Here is a 27,428-nt window from a genome sequence, read left to right as displayed (position 1 = left end):
ACTAGCATATCCACTACATTGATTTCACTTAAACATATGTTTACTGAAAAATAATTTAACTGATTATTCAGTGTTGTAGTTTTCAGGCAGGTGTGTGTGTGTGTGTGTGTGTGTGTGTGTGTGTTTGTGTGTTTGTGTATTGATAAAAGGAAAAACAGGTAAAACTGATATTTGTTTTTTAAAGAGTATTCATCCTTAGTGACTCCAATCCATTCTTTGGTCCCATTGAAACCATTGATATATTTCCACACTGATGAAAAATAAAGAAAGTCCCTTTGACTTTGACTGAATCTTTGGTTCTTACTGTGAAATTTTGCTGTGGCTATCCTTCCATCATCCCAATGCTAGGACACCAAACATTCCTTATTTTTCAATATTGCCCATTAAGTTGTTTGGTTGGATTGCACAGCTTCTCAGTTGTCTGAAACTGTGCTGCCTTATCTGCCTTTCTTTATGGTTTTAATGGTGTCTATTTTGAGCCTTGAGATTACCCCTCTTTTGGTTTATACATCAGGAGCTATTTGAGTATCATGCAGTCATTCACAATTTACACATATCAACCCTGTAGAGTTGTTTTTCAATAATCTTTAAGTTACTCATTACTTAGGTATATATCACAGGTTTTTTTTTAAAGATTTATTTATTTATTCATTCATGAGAGACATAGAGAGAGAGGCAGAGACACAGGCAGAGGGAGAAGCAGGCTCCATGCCAGGAGCCTGATGCAGGACTCAATCCTGGAACTCCAGGATCGGCCCTGGGCCAAAGGCAGGCGCTAAACCGCTGAGCCACCCAGGGATCCCTATACTACAGTTTTGTTCTGTGTTGCTCTCTTTCCTTTCCTGGCTAACACATCAAGTGATATCCCAGCACATTTCATCTGATTTCCTGCCGAGTACTTCCTTGATAATAGAAACAACTTCAATTTCTCTATATAAAAATAGGAATTTAAAGTATATACACTTTTACATCATTTTAGATTTTCACAGACAGGGCTCCAAAAAACAGATGAAAAATGTCCTTTCATATTGTGATTTGTTCATCTCTAAGGACCCCCATGCCCCATTTTAACTCATCAGGTCATGTTTTTTGTTTTTGTTTCCCTAGGACTACAATGATGAAATTCGTCAGGAACAGCTACGTGAATTATCTTACTTAAATGGCTCAGAGGACTCTGGTCGTGGCAGAGGTATTAGAGGCAGAGGGATCAGAATAGCTCCCACAACCCCTTCCAGGTATATTAGCTCTTACTTGAAATAAATTAACAGCAAACAAGGATGGCAAGCCTTTGCCGACTCGCTCTGTGCTATGGGCCCAGCTAGGAATAAACAAATCAACAGCAGCCACCATGACAAAAATAATGACAATGAATGCTTACATAACACATAAGCACTTTCATAAATTAACTCATAGAGTCTTCCATACTAGGGTTAAGTATTATTCACAGGTGACAAATTGGGGTTCACAAAGGTGTCAAGAATTTGCCCAAGGTTGCATAAGCATTATGACTCTAGAATTCACAGGTAGAGCTGAGCCCTTAACAACTATCCTAAGAAAATAAGAGGGCATACTGAGACATCTTTGTGGTTCTGTCCTCAGGATTAGAGCATGCAGATGATATATAATTATTTGCCTTTTTTTGAACCAAGATGACCTTGCATGAAGAGAAGGTTAAAAATTTGTCTGTGCCCTTGAATTGTAGTCTTTCCAGGTAGTAGAGAAATAGATGATGATTAGCTAGATAGATAGTCATTTAGATATATGGGTAGATAATATGTACACCACCAGTCGAGAAAGCCAGAAGCACACTTCTTGTGCTAATGTTACTAATGGTAAGAGTAAAGTTCAGGTATTTTTGACTTTGCAATGTCCTTGGTCAATGGAGAAGATTTTATTTGATATTGTTCACTTCACAAAAAAATTGGAATCTTTCTGCATCAGAATTTGTTTTGTATGATTCTGAATTAGTCAAGCTTTCAATAGAAAGCATTGGTTTGTGAAGAGGTAAAGTAAAAAATACTCAGAGCCTTCACACATTGACTGTGTAATTCAGTCATTCTCTCTACCCTATTAGAGCTGGCCTTCAAATCTCTAAAGGACATAGATCTAGAATATTATTTCATACCTTGCATAGAAATCATCTTCAGAGATTTTAGGATACTTTGCTGATTCAATTTATTATTTATTAAATTATGCCTCAAATTTTGTCAACCACCAGTGTAAAAAAATCAATTTTAACATTTGAACCATAAATACCTGCATTTTTCAGTTAATCAGAAAAAAATTAAAAATGATAAATATCCAATTAAAATAACAAGGCAGTAGTTATTTAAAAATAAAATGTGGCAATTCTGAAAATTACATTTGGCTAAAGGAAAACTTCTTAAAATCTTCTAGAGCTGATTATTACATTTTTGTCTCTAAAGATGAAAATAACTCTCTAATGCTAATTAAGAATATTTTTATAGCTAAAAATTAATGTGACATAACTGTTTTTATGGGCATACTTCTTACGAAATCAGTCTTTTATAAAACCTTGTGCATTTTTAACCTCATCATGATGGGTTGTGAAATGATATCATTGCAGGTCATCCTAATTTGATTAAATCATCTGCCTTAAATAATGATATTGTCACATTTTGTAATTTCCAAAATGCCAAATTTGGCAGTTTTATATGGTATAACCTAATATATATTTAGAAAGTCTACAGAGAGGGGACAAATTTTTCTCTCCTATATTCCTTGAAATTGAGACCATTTAAAAAAATAATCCATTTAACTTGCTTTTGAGATTATAAAAACATATTAATAGATTTTGTTTTATTACTGATTTTCCTTAATGTAATATTATATTAGCAAATTTGAGTGGACTACATAAGATTTCAATTTCAGTAAGATTTCACTCTAAAATATTAGTTTAATAAACCATAGTGCATTGTGTTCTAGATTATTAAATATATTAGAAGAAAGATTTGTTTGAAAGTTTTGCTTTCTAATATCCCAAATACACAAATCTGATACTACATATGGAAAAAGAAGATAAAATTAATATTAAAATTTAAACCTTGCTTCAATACTATATTGATATAATTAATGTTTAACATTAATGAAAGGAAATAGACCAGAATTCTGTTGTCTTCTATTTCAAACCACATGATGGAAAGTATCTACAATTAAAAAAGAATAGGGAAACAGTCTTACCAAACAGCAAATCATATTGATTAGGAAGCTCTTGAAAACATGAGTTACTGGATGCTAATTTGTACATACTTACAAAATTATGACTTTGTTAAGTCATTCAATTACAAATATTCAAAAAGAATGCTGCCTGGAATACTTGAAAATTCCTATAATAATTTGTTGAAAATGTATTTAATTAAATCAATTTACATTTCAATGAATATATCTATAAAAACTAATCTTCAAATAATTATGCATATAAGATAACTAGGCATTACATCTATATATTATAATAATTTATAGTACATAATTGAAGAATTAGGATATTTGACATCTCTGACACAAGATCACCACTATATATTACGAGCAAACTGTAGAAAATAAAACATTAGGGGCAGATATTAAAAGTTTTTGTTTACTACAATGAGAATTAGTACATAGAACTAATACCTGTTTCTAAGAAAGACTACTACTCATCATTGTTGTGATAGAGGAGAATTAGAACAATCAAAGAGAGACAGACAGAAAGACACTGACTTATGGCAGAGAAGCCAGTAAGAAGACAAGCCCATTATCCAAGACAGAAATGAACACTCCTTGGACTAAAGAGATATAGGATTGGGTTAGAGATTAGAATTTATAGGGATTAGTGCCCAGTTAGATGTTGGAGAAGAAAGAACGGCCCATGACAAGGATAACTCTCCGATGTCTAGCCTAGGTAGAGATTAATGACATCATCAACTAAGATCAGGTGGAGAACCAAGTTACACAAAGAATATCATTATTCCTATAATTAATCCAAAGCCAATGGATTGCTAATGTGACCTCGATCAGGTGACTTGTACTTTCTGTGACTTGGTACTCAACCTTTAAAGTATCTCAGAAATAGCTACGTAACAATGTTGTCAAGAACTTTCAATTAGATGATACATAGAAGGCAGTGGTTCCCAAATTGGTCTGCACACTGGAATCACTGAGAACTTCCAGCCATTAGAGATTGTGATTTAATTGGCCTGGGGTTTGGTCTGTAATTTAGAATTTCTCAAAGTCTTCCTGAAATTCTAACATGTGGACAAATTAAGGAACCCCTGATATAAGGCATATAATTTAGGATATGGCATGTGTCAGGAAGGAAACAGGTAATAGTCATCATTAACATTAGAGAATGCAAGGGTCCAAAGAAGCCATTTCCAGCTAGTAATCAATCCACACTAATAATAATAAGTTCAGTAGAATAGAGGCTGTAAATGAATCCAGTGGATTTGGAAACTGGTAGGTTACTGGCAATCTCAGTCAAGAGTATTTTCAGCAAAGTGGGGAGGCAATAACTAGATTGCACTCAGTTCAGGAATGAGTAGGAGGTGGAGAATTAAGGATGGAAAACTTTCAAAGAGTCAGAAAAATGAAGAATACTCTAGTGTAGATTCAGCCAGGGACAATATCCTAAAATAAGTGATGTGAAACTTCAGTTGAATTGGAGAAGAGAGATGTGAGATTAAAATTCCGAGGAAAGAACACAGTGTATAGGAGGTGATGAGTCAGATTCAAGAGACAAGTTTGCTAGGGCTGTGTCTGGGACACAACTGATGGAGGAATAGGATGAGAAATTAGATTTGATGTTGCATTACATAATTCAGAAAAATATTTTTAGGCGAAGGAGAGAGAGCAAGCGGGGAGAGGGAGCAGAGGGAGAGAAAGAATCTCAAGCAGACTCCTCTGAGCACAAAGACCCACATAGGGCTCAATCTTGCAACCCTTAGATCATGACCTGAGCCGAAATCAAGAGTCGACACTCATTGGACCAAGCCACCCAGGCACCCTTAGCATCATATAATTTCAAAGCAGGAAGAACTGTTATAAATTTAGAGATCTGATTTTACCCATTAGGAAAAAAAAAATCCACCCTAAGCCCAGGGAGTTATACTATCTGTGACTATTCAGTGGGATAGACCAGGACTTGTGAATGTATTGTAAAGCAGGGTGACATATAATTTACTACCCACACCTGGACACTTATGAGAGTGTTAAAATGCTAAACTGAACAAGAAGCTAGGACAACAGTTGTAAATCAGAACTATTCTGGGCAAACCTGGACATATGCTCACCCTACTTAAGAGAAAACCGATAGAATTGGTTTGGAGCTTGGAGGCCCAGTGAAGGTAAAATTAGTCTTTACATCCTTTTCACAGATGTGTTTTTATTATCATGATAATATAGTATAGTGTATTCTCAGCTATTGTTATATTTGAAGTGGACATTGGGCCTTCTGGGTCTTTTGTATTTCACCTTCCCCAATCCAGGAGAGCATTCTCTGTACATTAGACTTACAATAAGTTCTCTGATAATTTCTCTATTCATCGGCTCTATAATCTATTTAAAACTTTTAAAAGCTCTACCAACATTCTTACTGTTCGCTCACAAAAGCTCATTTTCTGCAAGCAAGAAAGAGCCAGCTGACTGCTATTCATAGCAGAAAGCATAACCTATATCCTCCATCTGTGGGCACAGCCAAACAGTGTGATTGTTGACATCCCAATGATCATCATTTTTTTCCAAAGCTTTAGTGTTCCTGCTGAAAGCAGTACTTTCTGGAGGCCAGCCTTTCAGACATAATAAAAAGTGAAATAACCATGCTTTTGCCCAAAGACTTCAAACATTCAACCTTTCCAAAGGCCTTGGAAAACCATAAAAGTTGGCTGCAACCATTTGATCTTAGGCTTTTAATACAAGTTACTTTTGTGTCAAGCACCGTAGTACAGAGTATTCAATCTATTCTTTTATTGCAGAATCCTGATGTATTTCACTAACACTATAGTTGCCATAGGAAAATAAATTACATTAGTAACTGTACCAGTTCAGGAGGTTGTATGAATGATAACAAATCAGAGACAATGAGTTGTGATTTCAATGACCTCAAGCTTAAGCTACTAGAATGAGCAGAATGATATCACCATGCTTAGAGTTACACATTTTATTAAGGATGAAAGTGCAGACAGATTTTTTTTTTGTAAATACAACATTGCACATCGCTGTCAATAACTTCCAGCATGGAGGAGACATTGACATTCAGCAGTTCAGTTTCATAGATGGTCCAGTGAGTCATACAAGTTTCCCCTGCCATCCGAAAGTAGAACATGCCTATAAGACCTTTCATAAGCTGAAATGGCATAAAGCAAAGAAGCAATTACCATTAATTCATATGGAAATTTTTTTGAGTGTTCCCAGACCCCAGAAAAATAACCTCTCAGGCTTTTCTGGTACCTCAGGACACATCTTACTAATGGATGCACAAAATAAATGGAGATAAAGCACAGATGTTCACATAGTTCAAAGCTCTGGTGGCTTGATGCTGAGATGCTGAGTGTAGTTCCCAGGGAAGGAGCTTGGTGGGGCCACTCTGGCCGCTCCGGGAGCACCCTGCCCCTATAATGGCTTGCTACAAAACAAATGCTGAATGTTACTTTTGCTTTTCATCTTTTTTTCATAAAAGCAGATATCTGATTTCTTTCAGTTAATGAAAACATGTGCTAAAAGGTAAAGTTGGCATAAAGTGAACTTTTGAAAAGCAGGGAATACCTAAAGCAGGGAATACTTATATGATAGCTGAAGCTCTGATTTGGGTCTTTTTGGCAAATCTGGAATAAAATGAGAGTGGATTGGTTTGTGTTTGGTTGGTTTCTTTTTCATCTTATATTAAAATATTTTACATGATTTTCATTATGAGTAAGTCATAGCCATCGTTTACAAAATTTATTCTGCGGTAGAGGTCAAAATACTTTATATATGAAAGAAACAATTACATACACATGCACACAAACAGACACTTGTGTATACAAATAAATTTGGTTTTCTTCCCATCATATGGAGGTAAGATGAGAACTCTGTGTTAGTTTCTGTCTCCCATCACTCCCAGATCTGTTTCTCATCTGTACATACCTGTTTCTCCTAGGGGCCGTGGAGGTGCCATTCCTCCTCCCCCACCACTTGGACGAGGTGTACTCACCCCTCGAGGGACTACTGTGGCTCGTGGAGCTCTTCCAGTGCCCCCTGTAGCAAGAGGTGTCCCTACCCCACGAGCCCGAGGGGCACCAACAGTACCGGGATACAGGGCACCTCCTCCTCCAGCCCACGAAGCTTATGAAGAATATGTAAGTACCCTCAAAAAATCAGTTGTTGGAAAGTGTTCATTTGATTGGGTTCCAGGCTGTCTCTCAAAGACATTCATATATCATGAATGTAGCAGATGATGTTTGTTGAAGAAAACAAATGTCATATGCAACAGAATTTAAGCAGTGCCTTTAAACAAGAACATTTTGAAAAAACCTTCTATTTTACAGGTGCCATGATTATTGGTACCAGATAAATAGTTTGCATTTTAAGAATCAAACTATCCTGAAATTTTCTTATTCCTTAGGAGGTCAATCTCAAAATGGAAATAATTATGAATGTAATATAAATTGTCAAATATTCAGAAGTTTCTTCTGGGACATGTTAAAGGTGAGCATAAAATTCACTCAGAAGTATTTGACAGATATAATGGATTATATCATAAACATCATTTGATAAGAATGTAAGACCATGTGACTGGTCTTTCATTTAAATATCCTTGCTCTCTCTTTCACCATATGAAACATATGGGATTGGAAGATATGAAGAATTCAAAAAATATAGAATAAGCAGAAGAAACACAGTGTCTATATGCCTCCCCTCCCTTGTGACACTGATTTCTTTCAGTTAATGAAAACATGTGCTAAAAGGTAAAGTTGGCATAAAGTGAACTTTTGAAAAGCAGGGAATACCTAAAGCAGGGAATACTTATATGATAGCTGAAGCTCTGATTCAAGTGACACTGTGTCACTTGATACACTCTTTGGCCTTTCATCCAGGTCCTTGATATTCTACTAGTTACATTGTATTCAAGTCCCCATGACTGGAATATTGTGAAAATTATATAAAGGGACAGTTTCCTATTCACTAGCATAACCATAGTGAATCTACTATAAATGTTAAAGCGAATTGATACAAGCCAATCATCCTATGAAACAGATTCATGTTGCCTTTAACCTTTCTACCTGGATTATCCCTAGTCTAGGTGTTTATTTCATTCAACCATTCACAGACAGGCTGTCTTCTTAAATGCCCTTTGTGAATAGTCACTTATTAAACATAAACTCTTTAAAGACAGTTACTGTCACATTCTGGGCACTCAAAACACATAAATGTTTAATGCACTGGTTAATAACCAAGTAAAACTTACCCCAAAATAAAGTGACCATGATTAATAGATATCACTAAGAATGTATTAGTGCTTAAAGTATATTAGTATTTGGGAATAATGTTACTGCTTAGTACAGAACATTGACTAATATTTGCCAGAATAAAGACAAATTAAGTTTAGAAATCCATTTCTAGGGGAAAAGGGGAAATGTGTTCATCTAGAGTATCTTTTATACCAAAAAACTATATTTTATACAGTATCGGGTATCAATATTTAAAATCTTTAGACAATCTTAATATCGCAAAATTAGAAACTGAAAATATATTCTACCCTGTAAATAAGACCGGAGGTCAGGAAACACAGAGCCTAGTCTTGATTCTGCTATATATTTCCTAAGACATAGTATATATAAAATAAGTACTTGTTAAATGGATCAATTAAAAATCCACAACAGGAGTGATGGGATTTTTCTTTTTAATCACTGAGAAACCTTTTGGCTCTGCCATCTTTATTTAGGTACGTTGTTACTATGATGTGTTTGTATCTTCCAAATAGAAGTTTAAGCAATCAGATCTTTATTTCAAAAATTAAAAGAGAGAGAAAACCTTTTTAGGTTATAGTGGTCAACATTGTTATTTATCAGAAATTTTACCTGGCATGTAGGGTACTGTGAAAGAGAATAAGATTGGCAAAACATTGTAGGCTTGGGTGTAGCTAAGGAAACACTGTAGCCTTTCATGTGCATTCCAACTTAGAGTTGGATAAATCACTGGAAGGCAGGCCAAACAGTAAGGTACAAAAACTTAAAAGGGTTTATAGAAACACAAGTGAGGAAGATTATATTCTGAAGGGGGACCTCGGAGGAGGGTAGTTCTTAGAGTAAGTAAAAGAAAATATGTAAAGCCATATAATCTGAATTTTTTACTTAGATTTTAAAGATTCTGGTCCCTTTGGTTCATTCACTCCGTCATTTCACGAGCCTCGCTCTTGTTTCAGGCACTGTTGTGAAGGTCCTGGAGAGGTGGCTGTGACTAAAACAGACCAAATATCTGCTTTCATAAAGTGTACGTGTCATTGGGAGGAGACAAAAACCAAACATATATTAGTAAATGAATGAAGTAATGCCAGGCACAGAGAACTGTTCTGGCGAGAGGTGGAGGGAGGGCGCTACCCTCACAGGAGCTGTTAGGGGAGGTGCTCTGCAGGGAAGACTTGAACAAATGCCCAGTGAAGCAAAGGGCCAGGCTAAGAGGCTGCCTCCATAAAAATCATCCTTGGTAAAGGAAACAGCCAGCATGAATGCCCTGACATGGAACCTGCTTGGAATATTTGGGAAATGGCAAGGAGGACATGAAAGCCGGAGCAGAGTATGGGATGCAGAGATAGTTTAAGGTCAAGAGATGGACAGGCCATTTCATGGTGCTGTTGGAGTTTTGGGCAGGAGACTGGCATGATCAGATTTACATTTCAAGAGGTTTATTCCACCCATATCATGGAGAACAGAATATGGGGTAGGGGCGGGGGTTGGTAGAAACAGAGACCGGTGAGTGACTCCTTGGAGTCTGCTCTGTGGACAAAATAATGACTTGGTGGGAACAAGAAGAGATCAGAGACTGAGAGCATTGGCAAAGTTATCTCTGAGGATCTGATGATGGACTAGAGGTAAAACTCGTGAAAAAAGAAATGAAAAGGAAATTTTTGTTAAGTTTCTGTGAAGTGCTGGCTAACCTGACCCTTGGACTGAACAAGCAGATTGAACTGAGCGATCATTTATTGAAATGAGGAGTGCAGGGGAAGGAAGCGGAAAGTCTGGCCTGTAGGCAAGTCAGTAGTGTTGCTGCTCGGGGAACAGGCCCTGGCTCGTGAAACACACAACAGCAGCAGCCCGAGGTCTGCACTCTCACCGTGTCACTGGCTGTGTGATCTATAAACCTGCGAAGGCTTGGATGTTCCTTCTGCTTGGATTTTCCTTTCTACTGGAAAAGGGAAATGTGTTCATCTCACATATCTTTTATACTGTATCAGGTAGCAGTGTTTAAAATCATCAATCTAAAATTGCAAAATGAGAAACAGAAAATATATCCTGCCCTGTAAACAGCCCCACAGATCAGGAAACCCAGAGCCTAATCTTGATTTTGTTATCTCTTTCCTGAGACATAGTATGTATGACATAAATCCCTGCTGAATGAATGAACTAAAAGCCCACAACAGACATAGGGGGGCATTCTATGAATATAGACTAATGAAGTTCAGTAATAGGCATGCCATCAGGCCTTACGAAAGGTTTAGAACGAGGCACTAGGAAATTGTCAAGAATATCTCCTCGTATCTCATTTCTGTTTTCTGCATATATGTTTCCATTCACTTTAGTTTACGGAGTGGATTTGTTGGCTTATCTGATCAACATATGTCCACCCTAAGGCTGCCACACTTGTGATCAGTTCTTGTCACCTACAGATACTAACTCGCTTATCTGTCTCTCAATCCTAGTCTAGATCCCCAGGTGAGGGAATCCTATTCACCCAGACTTCTCAAGTGGCCAATGCTAGTCAGTCAGCTATGACTGGAGGATGGTGTCTGGAAATTAAGTCTGAGATCTACTACTTATTAGCCACCAGTGGCAAGGATAGGGTAAGGGTCAAGTTCACACAATGTAAGCATGGTTATTGGGAACCCAACCCCAACAATAATATGGGGAGACACTAGTTTCCAGAGAAAGAGAAAATATGAACTTGGCAAATATCCTGTCTCCAATAACATACTCTTGGTAATGGGAAAAAAGATAACTATTCTTTAAAAACCCTTTTATGCCATGTTTTATTAAAACCTGTCATATGTCATATTTAACTTTTCCCTGTAAACAATGAATATGTACAGAGTTTAATACATGGCTGATAAGCTACTGACAGCAATCTTTGCCATCTCAGTACCAAGCTCAATACTCAAGCTCAGTACCAAGCTCAACACTTGAGATTAACACTCGAGCCGCTACTCTCTGCTCTAATTTTAAACTATTGATTCCTCTGTAAGGGGTAAGAAAAACAAAAGTTTAAGTGTCTCAGTAACAAAATAATAGCACCATGCTGAGTTGACGGTGAAAATCTCAAAAGAGTTCTTAACTTTCAGACAAAATTTCTTAGAAAAGGTTCCCTTTATTATAAATGACACTGTGAGCCAATTCTCTTTTCAGACTTTTCTTTCTCTCCTGCTGGGTCCCAGCATTAAATTTCTGACCACACAGAATGTATATAGGTAATCATATCCATTCCTTGCAGCTTGCCTGACAAGCAAAAGCTTACAGTAAATGAGATTGCTGTTTAAAACCATCATTAGTGTTAGCAAAGTCTTTAAAAAGTGTGACTTTCTCTTTAATTGTTACACATTCTAATCCAGACTGTAAGTATTTTAAAGTTTCTTCTCACTGACTTTCTACTTAAATTTTACAGATCCATCATCATGATTGAAGTAGATTTAGGGAATTGAAGAATAGAGTTCAAAATATCTCCCATATAACAAAATAGGAAGCTGATCAGCTCAATCAATGGAAATATGTTAAGAGAAAGTAAACCAAAACATAAACTTCTGAATGGCTACCTGGTTCCAGTCACTATATTAATTCACTCAATCTCACAATAACATGACAACCAGTTATTGATGAGGTATTCTAGTATATGAGGACACTAAAGCTTGAAATTGAGTCTTGCATACGGTTTTTGGTTTCCAGACCGCTGTGCCTTTGTCATCAGAAGATACCCTACAAAGTACTTACCTCACCGAAAACTCACATGCAGGGATACAGACCATTTGTACTTCCTACCTTCCATCCAGATCCCTTGTCAGTGTTTGTATTCCCCTGTAGCCAGCCTCTACAGGACCATCTCCAACTATGGAAAACTCAATATCTCCAGAAACTAGATACTAGAAATAGAAAAACTGTAGTAAAAGAGCCATGGCCTCTACTCTCAAAAGCATGCCATCTAGTGGAAGAGACAGTCTAACAATTAACAAAGACTGTAATTGCTGTATAGGACTCTTATTCTATTAGAAGTAAGTTTTGCTCTCATCTTCTCTCACAAGATTTAAACATCCTCAAGGAAGAAAGTATTTGTTAAATTTATTTTATCTTTGCAGTTCTAAGTAAAGTGCTTAGTGATAGCAATGGAACAGAACCTACTTACGATACTGTTGGGATGATGTTTATACCTGTGCACACTCAGGAACATAAATACATGTTTTATATAAGTATTAAATGAATGAAAGTACAAAACAGCATATATTAGGTTTCAAATAGAGATGACACCTGCTTTAGAGTGAATTATCACCATGGCAATGGACATTTTAGAAAACCTCTAAGAGGGCAAGGAAGATAGCAACAGCAAACTAAGATGAGTAAGTACAAATTTGACAAGTAGCGAGTAGAGATAGAAAGCTCCATGCAGAAAGAAATAAAAAGGGGGAAAACAAGAAGAGGGACCTTTAAGAGGAAATCTAAAGAATCTGGGAGAACAATTTGGGGAAATAGAGTTCATTTAAGATAGCAGTGGACATAATATAGGATTCCAGACGACCTCAGAGGCGGAGGTTCTAATGTTACTGACTGTAATTAAAGGCTACCTGAAGATTTTTGAGCAGAAGATAAAGATTTGGAGGAATTTTATCATTCTTAACTATTAGCGTGAGTTTGAGGACAGAGTAAAGAAAAGAGAGACGATTTAAAGAATCAACAGCAGCGGGGCTTCCTGAGATGTGGACCTGACTTATGTAAGCATAGGAATGAGATTGAAAGTATCAAGGTTAAAGATAACACTGAAAATGGGAACAGTAGGGTTTGTGACAAGCATATGTGAAAGGAATAGGAAAAACCAGGCAAGGCTCACACAAAAGTATGCCTGTATGAGGGATAAGAGTACAACAGGAGTGAGGGCTGTAACAGGGAGGGGCAGGCAGTGCAGAATGGACTTTGAAGCTAGAGAAACTCCTTTCCAAGGCTTGTACATGGGCTCACAGGGCCATGTCTCTCAGTTGCAGAGATAAGGTCCTTCACCTGCTAACAATCGAGATCACTTCCGTACCTGTCACACTTCCCTTTGGGTCTGGCGGTGTAAGCAGACAAGGCTATTGGTGAAATCATTCGCCTTGAGTTTAGCAGGATGTTTCATTTGTATGTTTAGCTATTGCTAATGTTCTGTTATTTTTTTTTTTTTTGCTAATGTTCTGTTATAGAAATGACCCCAGGAATACTCTTTCCCATCTCACCTGATATCATGACACAAATACTCATGGACGCAGGTCTGTTACTTAACCTAGGAACTACAACACTAGTGCTGAAAATATGTGGTCAGTGGTGGAGAAACACAATTTGAATTGTCTGTGGCCAGAAATGTTCTGTCAAAAACTCTTCCATATCATCCAGATCATGATGACAGATCTGAGAGAAATGTGATAGAGGCTTCCCCAGAGTTGACAGTAATCCTCATAGTCTAGAACGTAACCCCCTAATGAGTTGTGAAACTGAAGGAAACTTTCAAAACTACTGATAATAACAGATGTTTCTCTGTCAACCATGCTAGAGGAGAGGAAAACAACTGAATTTCTTCTCCCTACCAAAAATATTATAAAGTATTGTCATAGTAAAGGTGATCAAAAACTATGCTTTCAAAAAATAGGAAAAATAATCTAGGAGTGTATTAGGCAGCTAGTTAATAAAAATACTGTAGTGCTTTCTGGGTTTTCTGATGTTTGTATTTTCAGTTTTTAAAATTTTGCAATTAGTCGTGATTGCTTTTGTCATTCAAAATAAATATTCATTTTCATGTCTAATCTATAGTTATGGTTTTGTGACTTTTTTAAAAAAAAAGATAGAATGCAAAATTGTGTATCTTTAAGACCCACAAACTCTTGGTCTGTCCCCCAGAGAAGAAAACAATGGCAACACTTATGAGGAAAGTGGATGATATATGTAGAGCTACAAGAGTGGAGTGGGGTATTATTTAAAGAAAAAAAAATTGTGTAACTTAGTTTCTATCTGGTACTGAAAGTCTATTCTGCTGTGCTCAGCTAGGGTGCTGCTGATAAGTATGCTATTCCTTGTGGAGATGCTATCCTTTAAACAAAGGTTGCATGGGAGAAATAAATGTGCAGATAAATACACATAATTTCCAGAAGTATCCATCAGACCATTACATTCTATAAAAGCATACTGATAACATAAGTATTTGCTTAAATAAACAATTATGTGTAGTGTATATGTTGGTGTAGCATAAAGAACAAAAACAAAACCCTCAGGTACACAAAATAGTTTCCCATTTGCAAAGACAGAAAGAAACCTAGTTATTTTTTTTAATTGTCATTTTTAAATTTTTTAATTTTTTCCCAACAGTTAATACCCAGATACCAAAATGGGGTAGGAGGACACAACAAAGCAAGAAGAAGTGGCAGTTCAATGCTACATGAGCAATTTGGCCATGTATAATCAATCATGTTAACCTAATTTATAAAATTCATTTTGACAATTTTTTGCAAAGCTTTTCTTTCCATCAGTCTTAACTAAGGCTATCAAAATTCGAGCCCATCCTATCATCTGATTACAACTCTGAGGCATCCTTCCAGTAACAATGAGAGAACTAGAAAATTCACTGGTAAATCAATAGTCCTTAAAATTTCCATAAATGAGTTCAGGCTGCCAACCTTCAATTTCATGTGTATGGAACATTTTTTGACAGGAGAGGGAAATAAGTATTAAATGATAATTAAAATCAATTCTTGTGCCATTTTTGTGGAAGGAAAGATTATGAGCCTGATCTATAATGCATTTTGAGGACAGCCACGTGTGGTGGTTTTCTGTATAATAGCCAAGAGCCTTCATCCAGCGAAGGGAGATTTTTATTAGAGTTTCTAGATTAGATATTTGTATTCCAGTAAACATTCTTGTTTGAGTTCCATGTTCTAGTATCCTCTTAGTAAGGACTAATTTACCAGAATGCACTGTAGTTTGTTTTTTTTTTTTTTTTGAAATGTAACTAATATTTAAACTAACTAAAACATGTGAGAGGGTAAGGAAATATTTTTTGAAACTGTAAGATGGACATAATACTGCTGTGGTTTAAATCTCCATAAAAAGGTAGTGGTATTTAAGGACTATTAAAATATTAAATTATTTCCCAATAATAAAAGATGTTATCTTTTAAAATTGTGTGCATTTTCCTTCTGAAGTTGAAGCTTGAATAAACCATCCTTCTTCTAGCATTATGTTTTAGATTTTAAGTCATTTTAGAACAGATGCAGATTCTTCTATTGGCCACAACACTTAGGATTGTATCCAAACCTGTACCTTATAATTGCCATGATGACTAATGTCTTTTGTAACTTACAAGGATGAAAATAAGTTTCCTCTGTGTGCCTTTTTGATATGACTTCTAGCTGATGGGAAATGTTATAAAGTATTCTAAAGTTTCCTCTCTGCTCTGCTGCTATAGTGTTTTTGCAGTGTCTGCTATAGACATAGGAAGGAGAACAGTGGCAAAAATGCCCCAAAACTGCCATTGCAGCCTTCCAGAGTTCTACCATTCTTTTTTTTTTTAACATAATTAATGTATTTTAGGTCATATTATTTTCTCTTTGCTTCAGACACATGACCTAAGTATTCATAATAAAAGTGAACTGAGCCTTAATTTCTTTCTATAGATTTGTTAAGAGGCTATGTTGGGTACAAATTGATAGTTTTTGTATCTTTTTTTTTCTTCTGAGGTGATTATGATTTTGATGACTATGTCCCCACTAAAAAAAATAAGACCTTATACAGGATGACAAATCAAACCTAAGAAACCTAAAATCATTTTTCTTTTGCTGGTCAAAAAGCAATATTCTATGTGTTTTGCCAACACCACCCTTAACATTTTCTGGCAAACAAAACCTCTTAAATACAACTTGACAACTAGTTAGATTTCCAGTGGCTTTTGCAGAAAGCCAAATAGGAATAGTTATGTAGGACTGATCCTTGTCCATATTTTGGCCCTCTTTCTTTGTAAATCCCCCTTTTAACTTGAAAATCTTAGCTGATAAATCTTCCCATCACGCATGCAACTTTGTGATTATTTTCTAAGTATCTTATGAGTTAAAAGCTTCTACTGGGGAAGCTACAAATGTTCTTTGCAATAACTTTTAATAACCTCAGCATTAGAATTAAGACAAAATCTCTTCATTATTAGAGATGGGAAACTGTACTTTCCCTTTATATGAAACCATGTTATGGATTAATTCTATCTTATATGTCTTAGAAACAAAGTAGAGAATATGCCACTAAGGGGCTTTTTATTTTTTCCTATCCCTTGATGTATTTACATTCATTCTTAGAACATCTGACCTATAAACACCCATATAAATTTATCTGTGTCTAGGGTCCCTGGGTGATTCCGTGGGTTAAAACATCTGCCTTCAGCTCAGGTCCTGCCTCAGGGTCCTGGGATTGAGCCCCACATTAGGCTCCCTGCTCAGTGGGGAGTCTGCTGCTCCCTCTCCCTCTGTGTTCTCTCTCCCTCTCTCAAATACATAAATCTTTTTTAAAAGTGTTCTGTTCTCTACTTTCCACTGCCATGGTTACAGAGCTGGAGAGTGTTGGGCACAGCTGGTGTGAGGGCTGGAGAGAAGGATTAGGATGTAAAGGATGAGCAATTTGTTCTCTCAGGTGATCTTTTCTTTCTTCTTCTCAACCTCCACAAATAAGTCCAAAATCTTCCTTTTTTTCTATTCTTGGCATAAGAAAAAATTAAAAATAACAAGCTCATTTAATGAGTCATGGGGATGTGTGTCATAGGAAATGAAAGAGATTTTGCTTTTAATATTCTTGTTGTTCTTTCCCTCATAGCATACTAGATGTAACTACTTGAAAATAAAAGCCAATGTCCTTTGCTGTAATGTCAGCCCATGTTGTAATTTCTGTTACACGGCAATATTTTTTATTAAATAATATGGCTGAAATGTATGCCTTTTCAGAATAACAAATAACTAGCTGGAATAGTAACTGGTACCCACCACTGATATAGTCATCTGGTCTGCGCAAGTATAGGGCACCAGCTGGTGTCCATTCTGCTGGGGCAGACTTCAGATCTGATTGGTTGGGGCCTGAGTTATCCTGGCTGTTAAATGTTGTACCACTTCCACACTGGTGAAATTCTAGTAGAAATATACTGTAACAGATTTTCGCAAATAGGCAAATTAAGTCAACTAAGCTTAGAGATTAGGAGGATTCCTTAGCCAAACCATTGAAGCATTTGTCCAGGCCAGATGGTTGCACTGCACCAAAACCTCTTCTGATTACAATTACACCTGATGGTACTGGTGACTTCAGAATTCCCAGTGCTCTGCCTGTCATCATGCTGAAATTCATCACAGTCTCTTTCCAGGACAATATGTCCCACAACTGTAAAAAGAGTGAGACATGATCTAATGTACCGCACCTACCTCACTCCATCATTTATGTAGAGTCTCCTGAGTGCAAAAGACTATCATATGCTTTTGGATATTACAGAGAGTTTTATTGAGTACATTACTTTATTTGATGTTGAAAAATTAAGGTTCAGAGAATGAATGACTGAATGAAAGTCACACACCTGAAAATGCCAGTCGTAGGTTTCCTGACTTTTCTTGCAATGCATTTTCTAATAGATATTACAAAAAGAGCAGAAAATCATGAACACAGTCTCTCATATATCTTCCAATTAACTAAACTAATCATCTGGCACCCATGTTGAGGTTCAAACATTTCTAAAATTTACAAGAAGTCAGTCAGGAGGTTGACATATGAAAATATTTGAGCCCTCACCCTAAGCAAATCTACCAGTGAGGTTTATGGGGTCCAAATTTCTCTTGTTATTGTGTCTTCCCTCATCAGAAACCTGAAAACCTTCTAGAAGTCACACACATACACACACACATGCGCATATGGGTGAGCACACACAAGTACAGATCCTTTGCATTTTATTCATTTTTTTAGTTACTGACATTCCCAAAGAAACTAAGAGCAAAATATAAACAAAAGGAAGGAATTTAATTTTCCTTTTTTTATTTAAAAGTAGCTCCTTTTTGGAAACAAGATTTATAGAAATCATGTAACAGTATCCATTTCTCCTGGTCTCTTATTTCCTTTGAAAACTCTATCCAGCTGTACAGAGTTAACAGTTGTGGAGATAAGAAGATAGTATACTGTCATGTAGAAAACATACCCAGGAGGTAAGAAAGGGTTTTAGGAGATATTTCTGTGGATTTAGTAGGTAAATAAGTACTTACCCATTAAGCCAAAACTGATTCTTCTGTTTGAAATCAGATTTTTGTCAAACATGTCTATTCTGTTTTACATGCCAAAAGAAAGTTAAAGCATTTTAAGCAATAAACTACAGAATGGGATTACACACATCAACTTTAAATACAATAAAACAAAATATGTATTTCATTTCATGCCTGGATCACATTTAAGATTTTCTTCTACATAAGAAAATATAGTCTTGAAATTTAGACAACAGAATATGATCATTTTCATTGTAAAGTAGGCAACAAATAATCAGCCCAAATAAGTCCACCAAATCCTCTTCTTCCCAGACAACAATTTCCAATAAGATTTCTTCCCAAACTAACAGGTTTTGTCCAGCTGTATTCCCCTTTTTTTTCTATTCTAAGCTCCTTGCAGGTCTAATAACACCATATTTTCTCCTAACACCACATTTTCAGCTTTCATTTCTGAAGCTGTCTTAAACCCTGACTCTCCCTATTGACCTATTTGTTCGAGAGTCTCTAGTTATTTCCATTCAAACAGTACCTCTCTTCCTATACCCATGCATCTAAACCATTCAGCGATACCTCCCAAGTTAGAATTCCTCTCAATTTGTCTACTTCTGTTTAGTTGAGCCCCCCCCAAAAAAGCCATATTTAATTCTTTCTTTGCATTTGTTTCAAATGCTAAACTCAGATTAGTGTTCCTAAAATGGTGGCTTTATCATATCACTCTTTTAAGAAACATCAATCTCCTCCTATTGCCTAAAATATAAAATTCCAACTTATTAATTTTATGTATATAATATTATGAGAATATAAAAATAAGTAATATCACGAGCCTACTCTTACTGTGTTTCATTTGCAAATGAGATTTTGACCAAGAATAAAAACAAAAATAAATCAGAAAGCAAGAGAGAAAAATCCTAAATTGATGTAGCCAATACAGTTAGTAGCAGCTTCAATATACATCAAATATATTCTTAATATATTAAAATATACTATGCTGTTTACTCTTAATTATATGATTCTTGATATATTAAATTCATATATATTCTTAAAATATTAAAGTATATTGTGCTATTTGATTCAATTCAACTTAATATTTATTGAATGCCCATTCTATATGATATTATTTTCCAAAAGAAGTACGAGGGATAAAAAAGGTCACTTTTAATGAGTTTCTACTGTATGTTAGGGCTTTTACGTACATAATCTCATAAAAATGAGGAAGAGTAAGAGGTATAATCCTCTCATTTGTTTTAACATTAAGGAGTTTTGGGGTCAAAGAATTAGATCAATCTGTCAGTCACCTGTCTGATAGCAGAGCCAGACAGGTCTGTCTTCAAAACTAATACCTTGTTGGATATAAAGATGTAAAGGCAAAGCTCCTGGCTTTAAAGTGTGACAGGTAACATACTTGCGCCAAAATCAAAGCTTAGGGGCTCAGGGCAAAATGTAATGTGTGAGAGAGGGCTCAAGACTTTATTGTTAGACACATACTGATATTTTCCTGACCTACCTCACAAACTGGGTATAAAGTAGTTATGACACCTGCTGGAAATCCCATTAAATTAAACATATCTGTATTATTCCACTCAGGTCAAAGAACTAATCAGTTCTGATGTTATTTGATATAGTGCAAATATAGGCATTTAAGGGAAAAGCAACCAACCAATAATCTTCAACTTTATAGAGTCAGGATAGAAAAGATTGGAGCAGTTATATGCATACTGAAGTTCTTTGGAAGTCTAGAATATTAAAAGTAGCCAGAAAACCCAACAATTATAATCATAATTATTATGATAACGATAATGGAAACAATATAATTAAGTACTTCCCATGAGCCAGACACTATGCAAAGTTATTTTCAGCATTTAATATTTGCCACAATGTTATTATGTTAGTATTATTCACACTTTATAGTCAAGGAAACTGAGGTTGGAAGAGGTTAAATAGTATGCCCAAAGTTAGCTGCCCAGTAAGTGGCAGGGCTGGTATATATAAGTAAGATTCCAAGGGCAGTGCTTATAGCCTCCAGGCTATAACAGTACCCTACTTAACATATTGCAAGTGCTTGCCTGGATGCTAAACACTCATAGGCTCAAGTTACCTTCCTGGCAGTTCTGGGAGTTAAGTACTATTACTTTCTTAGCTAGGAAAAATTACATGTAGGGGAGGTGCATTAGCCAAGCCAACATTTTCCAGGTAAGGAGCAGCAAAGCTGGGATTTCACACCAAACAGCCTGGCTCCAGCCCACCCTGTGCTGCTGTCTGTAGGGAAGCTTAGCAAAAATACCATCTGGACAGTTAGTTGCAAGTGATACCAATAGAAAAGAAATGAGTGGAATATTTCAAGGAACCATCTAGTCAATCTTTCTGGTCTCTAGTGAACAAATAAAAACAAGGACTTTGCAGAGGGCGTGGCAGGACTTGAAAGATGAGTTTGGGCAAAGTAATAACATGAGTTGTGGAAAAAATTCTTAGAATTTAATTGTAAGTTGTGAGGACAGGCTGAATGTTACGGAGATTCTGAGGATTAATGTATAACTGTGCATATCAGCAGGGACTGGGACAAGTAGCCACCAAAGACAAGGATCACCATTGAAAGCCTATGTAATAATCTCAGTAGTAAGTATAGTAGATCACAGGGGACAATGGGAGACATTATGGAAGATATAGTAAATTAATTAGACCAAACTAATTCCAGAATTCTGGTCATTGTTCAAAAGACTTTAATCTAAATATAGAATATTATTCAATATTATTTATTTTTGGCTTAGAAGTCATTTATTCCAGAAAATATTTGTCCTTTTAAAAAATGGGATCCCTGGGTGGCGCAGCGGTTTGGCACCTGCCTTTGGCCCAGGGCGCGATCTTGGAGACCCAGGATCGAATCCCACGTCGGGCTCCCGGTGCATGGAGCCTGCTTCTCCCTCTGCCTATGTCTCTGCCTCTCTCTCTCTTTCTCTGTGTGACTATCATAAATAAATTTTAAAAAAATTTAAAAAAAAATAAAATAAAAAAATAAAAAATCATTTATGGCAATTAGTTTCTTTTTTCCAGATTCATTGAGTTATTTTATATGAACACAATAACATATTTGTGACATATAACACACATAAACATAAGGTGTACAATGTGATGATTAGATACATTTATGTATTACAGAATTATTACAATAAGGTTAGTTAACACTTCCATCCTCTCACATAATTACTTTTGTGTGTGGTGGTAACATTTAACATCTACTCTCTTAACTTTCAAGTATATAATAAGTATTATTAATGATATGTATATACTGTACATTAGATCCTCAGATCTTATTTATATTACAGGTAGGAGTTTGTCCCCTTTGACCAACATCTTCCCATTCCCCCACCTTCTCAATATTATTTTTTTAATCACACCTCTTTTCCATTTTCCAGCTTCAGTTGGAAAACATTTTAGACAATTGCTTATGAAAGCCACAGTCTTTAAATGAAATTTTTAAAAGATTTAGAAGAGAAAAATGATATATTTTTTTACTGTAAGTAAGATAATATAATGTAGTCATATGATGACTCTGGAATTTTTTCAGCCAAATTCTTTGAACCACTTTCTAAAGAGATGTTTTAAACATAATATGATAACACAGTGGTTTTTACACTATTTTTTTAGAAGCATCCATCTGTCAAAGGCAATTTTAGCCCTTGCCCCAGTTACATAATAGTGAGGAACAAGTATTTTGTTTTGTTTTGTCTGATAGTTTTATATTTATTACCTTAGAAGTTAGTTCTCTGTCTGCAGGACCTCTGCAGCCCCTCAGGTGTAGGTCTGGGTGAGCTGTAAGCCCCCGAGGAAGCTAGCCAGGATGAGTCAGAGAGGGAAGCATCAAGCCCAAATGCATTGCAGGTGAGACAGAGGGAAGAAAAACTAAGGCTTTCTGATTACTAGAAAGATTTTCTTCCTCTTCCATATTGCCTCCATTGAATTTTCTATCTGCACTCCTAGGAGAGTATTTAGAAGATATTTGATAGGATTGTGGAACTGTCATTATCCCAATATATTTTCTGGTCATTTCCAACTCTCTGGCTTCCTACCTTTTGTCCTGTATCTTCAGACCCTTCAGACAGACCAGAATCAAGATATCTAGAGAGTACACAATACTGCTGGTCCAGTGAAGGGGTCAGCAAACTTTTCTCTTAGGGGGCCTAAAATTAAACATCTTCTACTTTGCAGGATATACAGTCTTGTGACAACCACCCACCTTTGCCATCGTATCACAAGAGCACCACGCGCCATATGCAAATGAATGGGAGTCACAGCATTCTATCATCTTTGGTCCATGGGCCTTAGTCTGCCAACCCCTAGCCTAACGTGTAGCATCCACTGCATTTTGTATTTATCTCATGACAGATACCAGAATGAAATTTATAAGGAACATATTTCTGCAATGATTGCCAAAAGAAGACCCTGGAATTTTAGCTTATGTGAATTATCTAAGGCCTCTCCTTTTTTTCATAGGAACTGAATATTAAAGAGGAGGGATAAAACATAACATAAAACCATATCAAATTCACTCCATCAGTAACTGTCGGAGATGGCAGTTTGCATAGAATTATTTTCGTTTCGAGCCCCTCCCACCCTTTTCATTTAAAGATACACATGTGATGCAGCACACTGCCAAATTGCTTACTAAAACAGCTGAATACCATTAAAGAAAAAAATCTCATTTTCAGCAGAGATTCTGAAGGCTGGGTAATGGAGGCACTGTGCAGGTACGTGTCTTGTTAAATGATAAATGAGCTTGGATCCTCATAATTTTTAGAAGAATGTAGGTACAGTAATACCAATATTCTATAAAGCTACCTACTTCTGATGATAAATTCTCCTGTGGCACCTCACTAGTAGTGCTATGTCCCTGCCATTTGTAATAATCTAGTATTGTAAGCTGCTGTCAGAGAAATATTCACACGAGTGCCCCACTTGTTTTCTTCTGAAAGAACCTGTTAGCCATTGAGCTTCAGACAGACTCAAATTTAATGCATCCTTTAAAAAATGTATTTGGCAGTAAAAATGTTGTGAAAATTGATCTTGTTATAAAATTTAGCACCTTAGATTTGACATTAAGGCCACTTAGAGATTTCAGCAATCAGTAAGGCAGAGAGGAAACAACTGAATTTCAAGGTAATGGTTCAGAGGCCATAAAGTGAGAAATTGGAACAGGTTACAAAACCCAATCTTTCAAGTTGGTCATTTATTTGTCAACTACTCTAGCTCTAGGATACTCCACATATACAAACAAATAAATAAATAATGCTTGCTCTCTGGCATTTTTCTTCAATCCAAAGGGAACAAAACTGAGTCTTTTAAGATTGCCCCGACATCACAGAGAATCAGCAGGAAAAATCAGAACCATGGAAGTAATGACCCAAAAAGCAATGTAATCATCTAATAAACACAAGATGGTGACAATTAATTTTAAATTTGGAGAGTTCAATATTACTAGTTTGGCTTCGGAAACAAAGTAATTATAAATTTAACATAAAGTTAACCATTATGGGCATGGAGTTTTAGTAAGTTTCAAGTTGACAAGAGAGGGTGAAAGGTCATGTTTGCCCTAGATACCCATTAGCAGCTTGATTTTAATCACATATGTTACAGTCATGACACAATTCAATGGAAGGCTAGATGTAATCTTGTATGGAAATATGAAAACCTCCCCGTTCAAGGCTCCCTCTGGTCTGTGAAGGACAGGTAGAGATAGAATTGCAACCCATTTCTCAGAGCTACGCCTACATCAGTCCTGACAAAGTATGATTTGTACAATTTCTGAAGAGTGCCACCTTCAGGCAAATATGGAGTCTGAGTAAAACAGATTGGAAGGACTTCATGTATTAGTGCCTGTGACATACATATATTATAAAGTGTTCTTGGAATGTGATTGTTAGGGACAAGCTTGACTTCCTGCTTTATTTTCTCCCACATTCTGATTTTATAAACCCTACCTTCAGCCTGACCTATTTACTACCCCAAACATTGCTTTTTCACACCTCCCTGCTTTTACTTCGTATGTAATTCTTTCTACCTTTCAAACACACACACACACACACACACACACACACACACGACCGGTGTGCTCAACCTTTCAGGTCCCCAACTCAGAATTCACACCACCATTTCTTTAACACCTTAAAAGGTAATGCTTGGTTCAGTCCCCCTTTAATGTTAATTACATACTTGCTATCTCTTCCACTGGATTGTATGCCCTCCTGAGGACAATCTTATTCTTGTATATTTCCTACATCATTTTGCAAATAGTAAGTGGTCAATAAAAAGTAAATTAAGAGGGATCCCTGGGTGGCGCAGCGGTTTGGCGCCTGCCTTTGGCCCAGGGCGCGATCCTGGAGACCCGGGATGGAATCCCACGTCGGGCTCCCAGTGCATGGAGCCTGCTTCTCCCTCTGCCTGTGTCTCTGCCTCTCTCTCTCTCTCTCTCTCTCTCTCTCTCTCTCTCTCTCTCGTTCTGTGACTATCATAAATAAAATAAAAGGTAAATTAAGGGAGTGACTTTTGTCAGTCTAGCCAGTGAAAAGAGATGTGGAACCCCTGCCAGGAGAAAGAAGGATGTAAGAAATCCCAGGAGGCTTTTAAATCATGGCATCAGTTCTGACTAGGGTCCCAGACTAACGCAGGTTGGGGGTGTGATGGGGGAGGGTGGTGAATATTCATCTAGACTAACCTCCACTTAGTTTCCTCATTTGTTCAGAGGTGTGCATTCAGACCAGTTTGACTTTCATCACTGAGATCTTTCAGAAAGATTTAAATGAAGTGATCCTCTCATCAACTATGTTGAGCTGTATATTCCTATAACATACATCTTTCTCTACCAGGGTCAAGGTTGTGGTGGAGATATAAAAAGGGGGCATCTAAGCAAATATTGACTAGTTACTGATTAGGTAAATAAAGTATTTGCTTAACAGTAATTACTAGTTTTGGTGGAGAAGCGGGGGCAAAAGTATACACATTTATGTAGGAGGGGGGCTCAATGACCTCAATTCTTGATCTAAACGAGAGATTACTTTTATACTTGTTCTGCTAGCTATTTTGTTTCAGTTTGAATTCTTATGCAATTTTGACAAATATTCTAAATGTGAAGAAAATGTGTCAATGATTAGATTTCTTAGGAAAAAATTACTTTTCAGTATTTTTGATGGAGACATGTATTATCAAAGTTATTTTATGCATGTGTGCAATGAATATTAGTTACTATTTCTTATGTGAAAATTGTCCTACAAATAAATCAATTCCTCTATATATGACATAGAAACAATATTATATATCAAAGGCAATTTTCAAAAATTAAAAATCCAATAATCCCATTATCCTAATACTTTTGTTCATTATTCTTTATTGCCATGAAAAGTTGCATGCATATGAGAGTTTATATCATTAATGTGTACAGTTTAAATAATAGTAACATTCATAAGGTAAACATGCATAAAACACACAGATTCAAAACTAACATGTTACCAGTCCCAAGCCTCCCATGCATCTTTTTTCAATCCGATGCCCCCAAAGTATCTCAGATTGATATCCTGAGCTGAATAATAATCATCACCTTGCTTTGTCACTTAAAAATGTAGCTTAAAAACTCTTATATATGTATGTGTTGTTTAGTTTTGTTTCTTTTAACTTTATAAAAAGGGACTCAGACTAGGTATAATCTTAATTTTAAGGTTTATTCATACTGATATAGGTATCTGTAGTTTATTCATTTTCACCAATAAATGTATCAGAATTTTTTAAGACTCCATTTTATTGTGTATGAGCGTTTGGATAGTTTCTCCCTCTCTCTTTCTCTCTCTTCTTTTGTTTGTTTGTTTTGAACAGTTGAACAATACTCCCGTGAACATTCTTGTGCCTGCTTACTGGTGCTGGGCCACAGGGAATGAGAATGCTCAACTTCTTTAAATAAGTGGTTTTCCTAAGCAGAAACAACATAAATTAGCTAGTATGTAATTATAGTCCTTATTACTCCACTTTCTTATCAACTAATCAAAGGTTTTGATTTGCATTTTTATGATTACTAATGAGATTTGTTATATTTTCATATATTTATTAGTTGTTGCTATTTCCTTTTTGGGGGGAAATGCTTGTGTGACTTATTCTTGTTTTTCTAATGGGCTGACTTTCACATTTATTTTTAAGAGTTCTTTATATATTCTAAATCCTAACCCTTTGTCATTTACATTTGTTTCTTAAATCATCGCCTGGTTTGTGGTTCATCTTCCATTCTTTTTAGATGTCTACTGAATACAGGTGATTCTTTGAATGTGGCAGAGTTTATCAGTTTTCCTTTTATAGAATGTGGTTTTTGTGTTTTAACTAAGAAATCATTTCCTATTCTGAAGTAATAAAAATCTTTCCATAAGTTTTCTTTTTAAAATGTATTGTCTTTCCTTCCACATTAATTGGCCAGGAACAGATTTTTTGTAGGACATGTGAAGAGATTTAAGTTTCATTTTTTCCCCTTCATGGATTACCCATTAAATCAGTGCAATATATTGAATAGCCTATTTTTTGTCTACAAGTGTGCAATGCCAGTTCTTTTATTATCAGGTTTTTATATGTATGTAGATCAGTTTTCAAGCTTTCTGGTCTCCAGTTTTTCTTTCTGCAAGCCTATATAATACCAGCTTAATTTTCATAGCTTTTAAATGAAATTCTGATGTGTCACCATCTAAGACCTCTGTTTCTTCTTCCTCCTCAGGACCATGTTAGA

At 36.1% G+C, this 27,428-nt stretch overlaps 1 protein-coding gene across 7 annotated transcripts in view; it reads left to right on the top strand.

The window, feature by feature from the left end:
- Window positions 1-27,428, top strand: part of KHDRBS2 (KH RNA binding domain containing, signal transduction associated 2) — a 590,645-nt gene that overhangs the window by 355,827 nt on the left and 207,390 nt on the right. For all 7 annotated transcript variants that reach the window (XR_011996703.1, XR_011996704.1, XR_011996706.1 and 4 more), the window contains exons 5-6: window positions 1,108-1,235; window positions 7,130-7,328. Coding sequence is in view for 2 of the 7 variants with exons in the window: in XM_025991110.2 (XP_025846895.1) it covers window positions 1,108-1,235; window positions 7,130-7,328 (327 nt within the window). In the remaining 5 variants the exon portion in view is untranslated. The remainder of the gene's footprint in view (window positions 1-1,107; window positions 1,236-7,129; window positions 7,329-27,428) is intronic.

Source organism: Vulpes vulpes, chromosome 1 (genome assembly GCF_048418805.1).
Source record: "Vulpes vulpes isolate BD-2025 chromosome 1, VulVul3, whole genome shotgun sequence".
Lineage (NCBI taxonomy): Eukaryota > Metazoa > Chordata > Mammalia > Carnivora > Canidae > Vulpes > Vulpes vulpes.
This window is presented reverse-complemented; position numbering and strand designations above follow the sequence as displayed.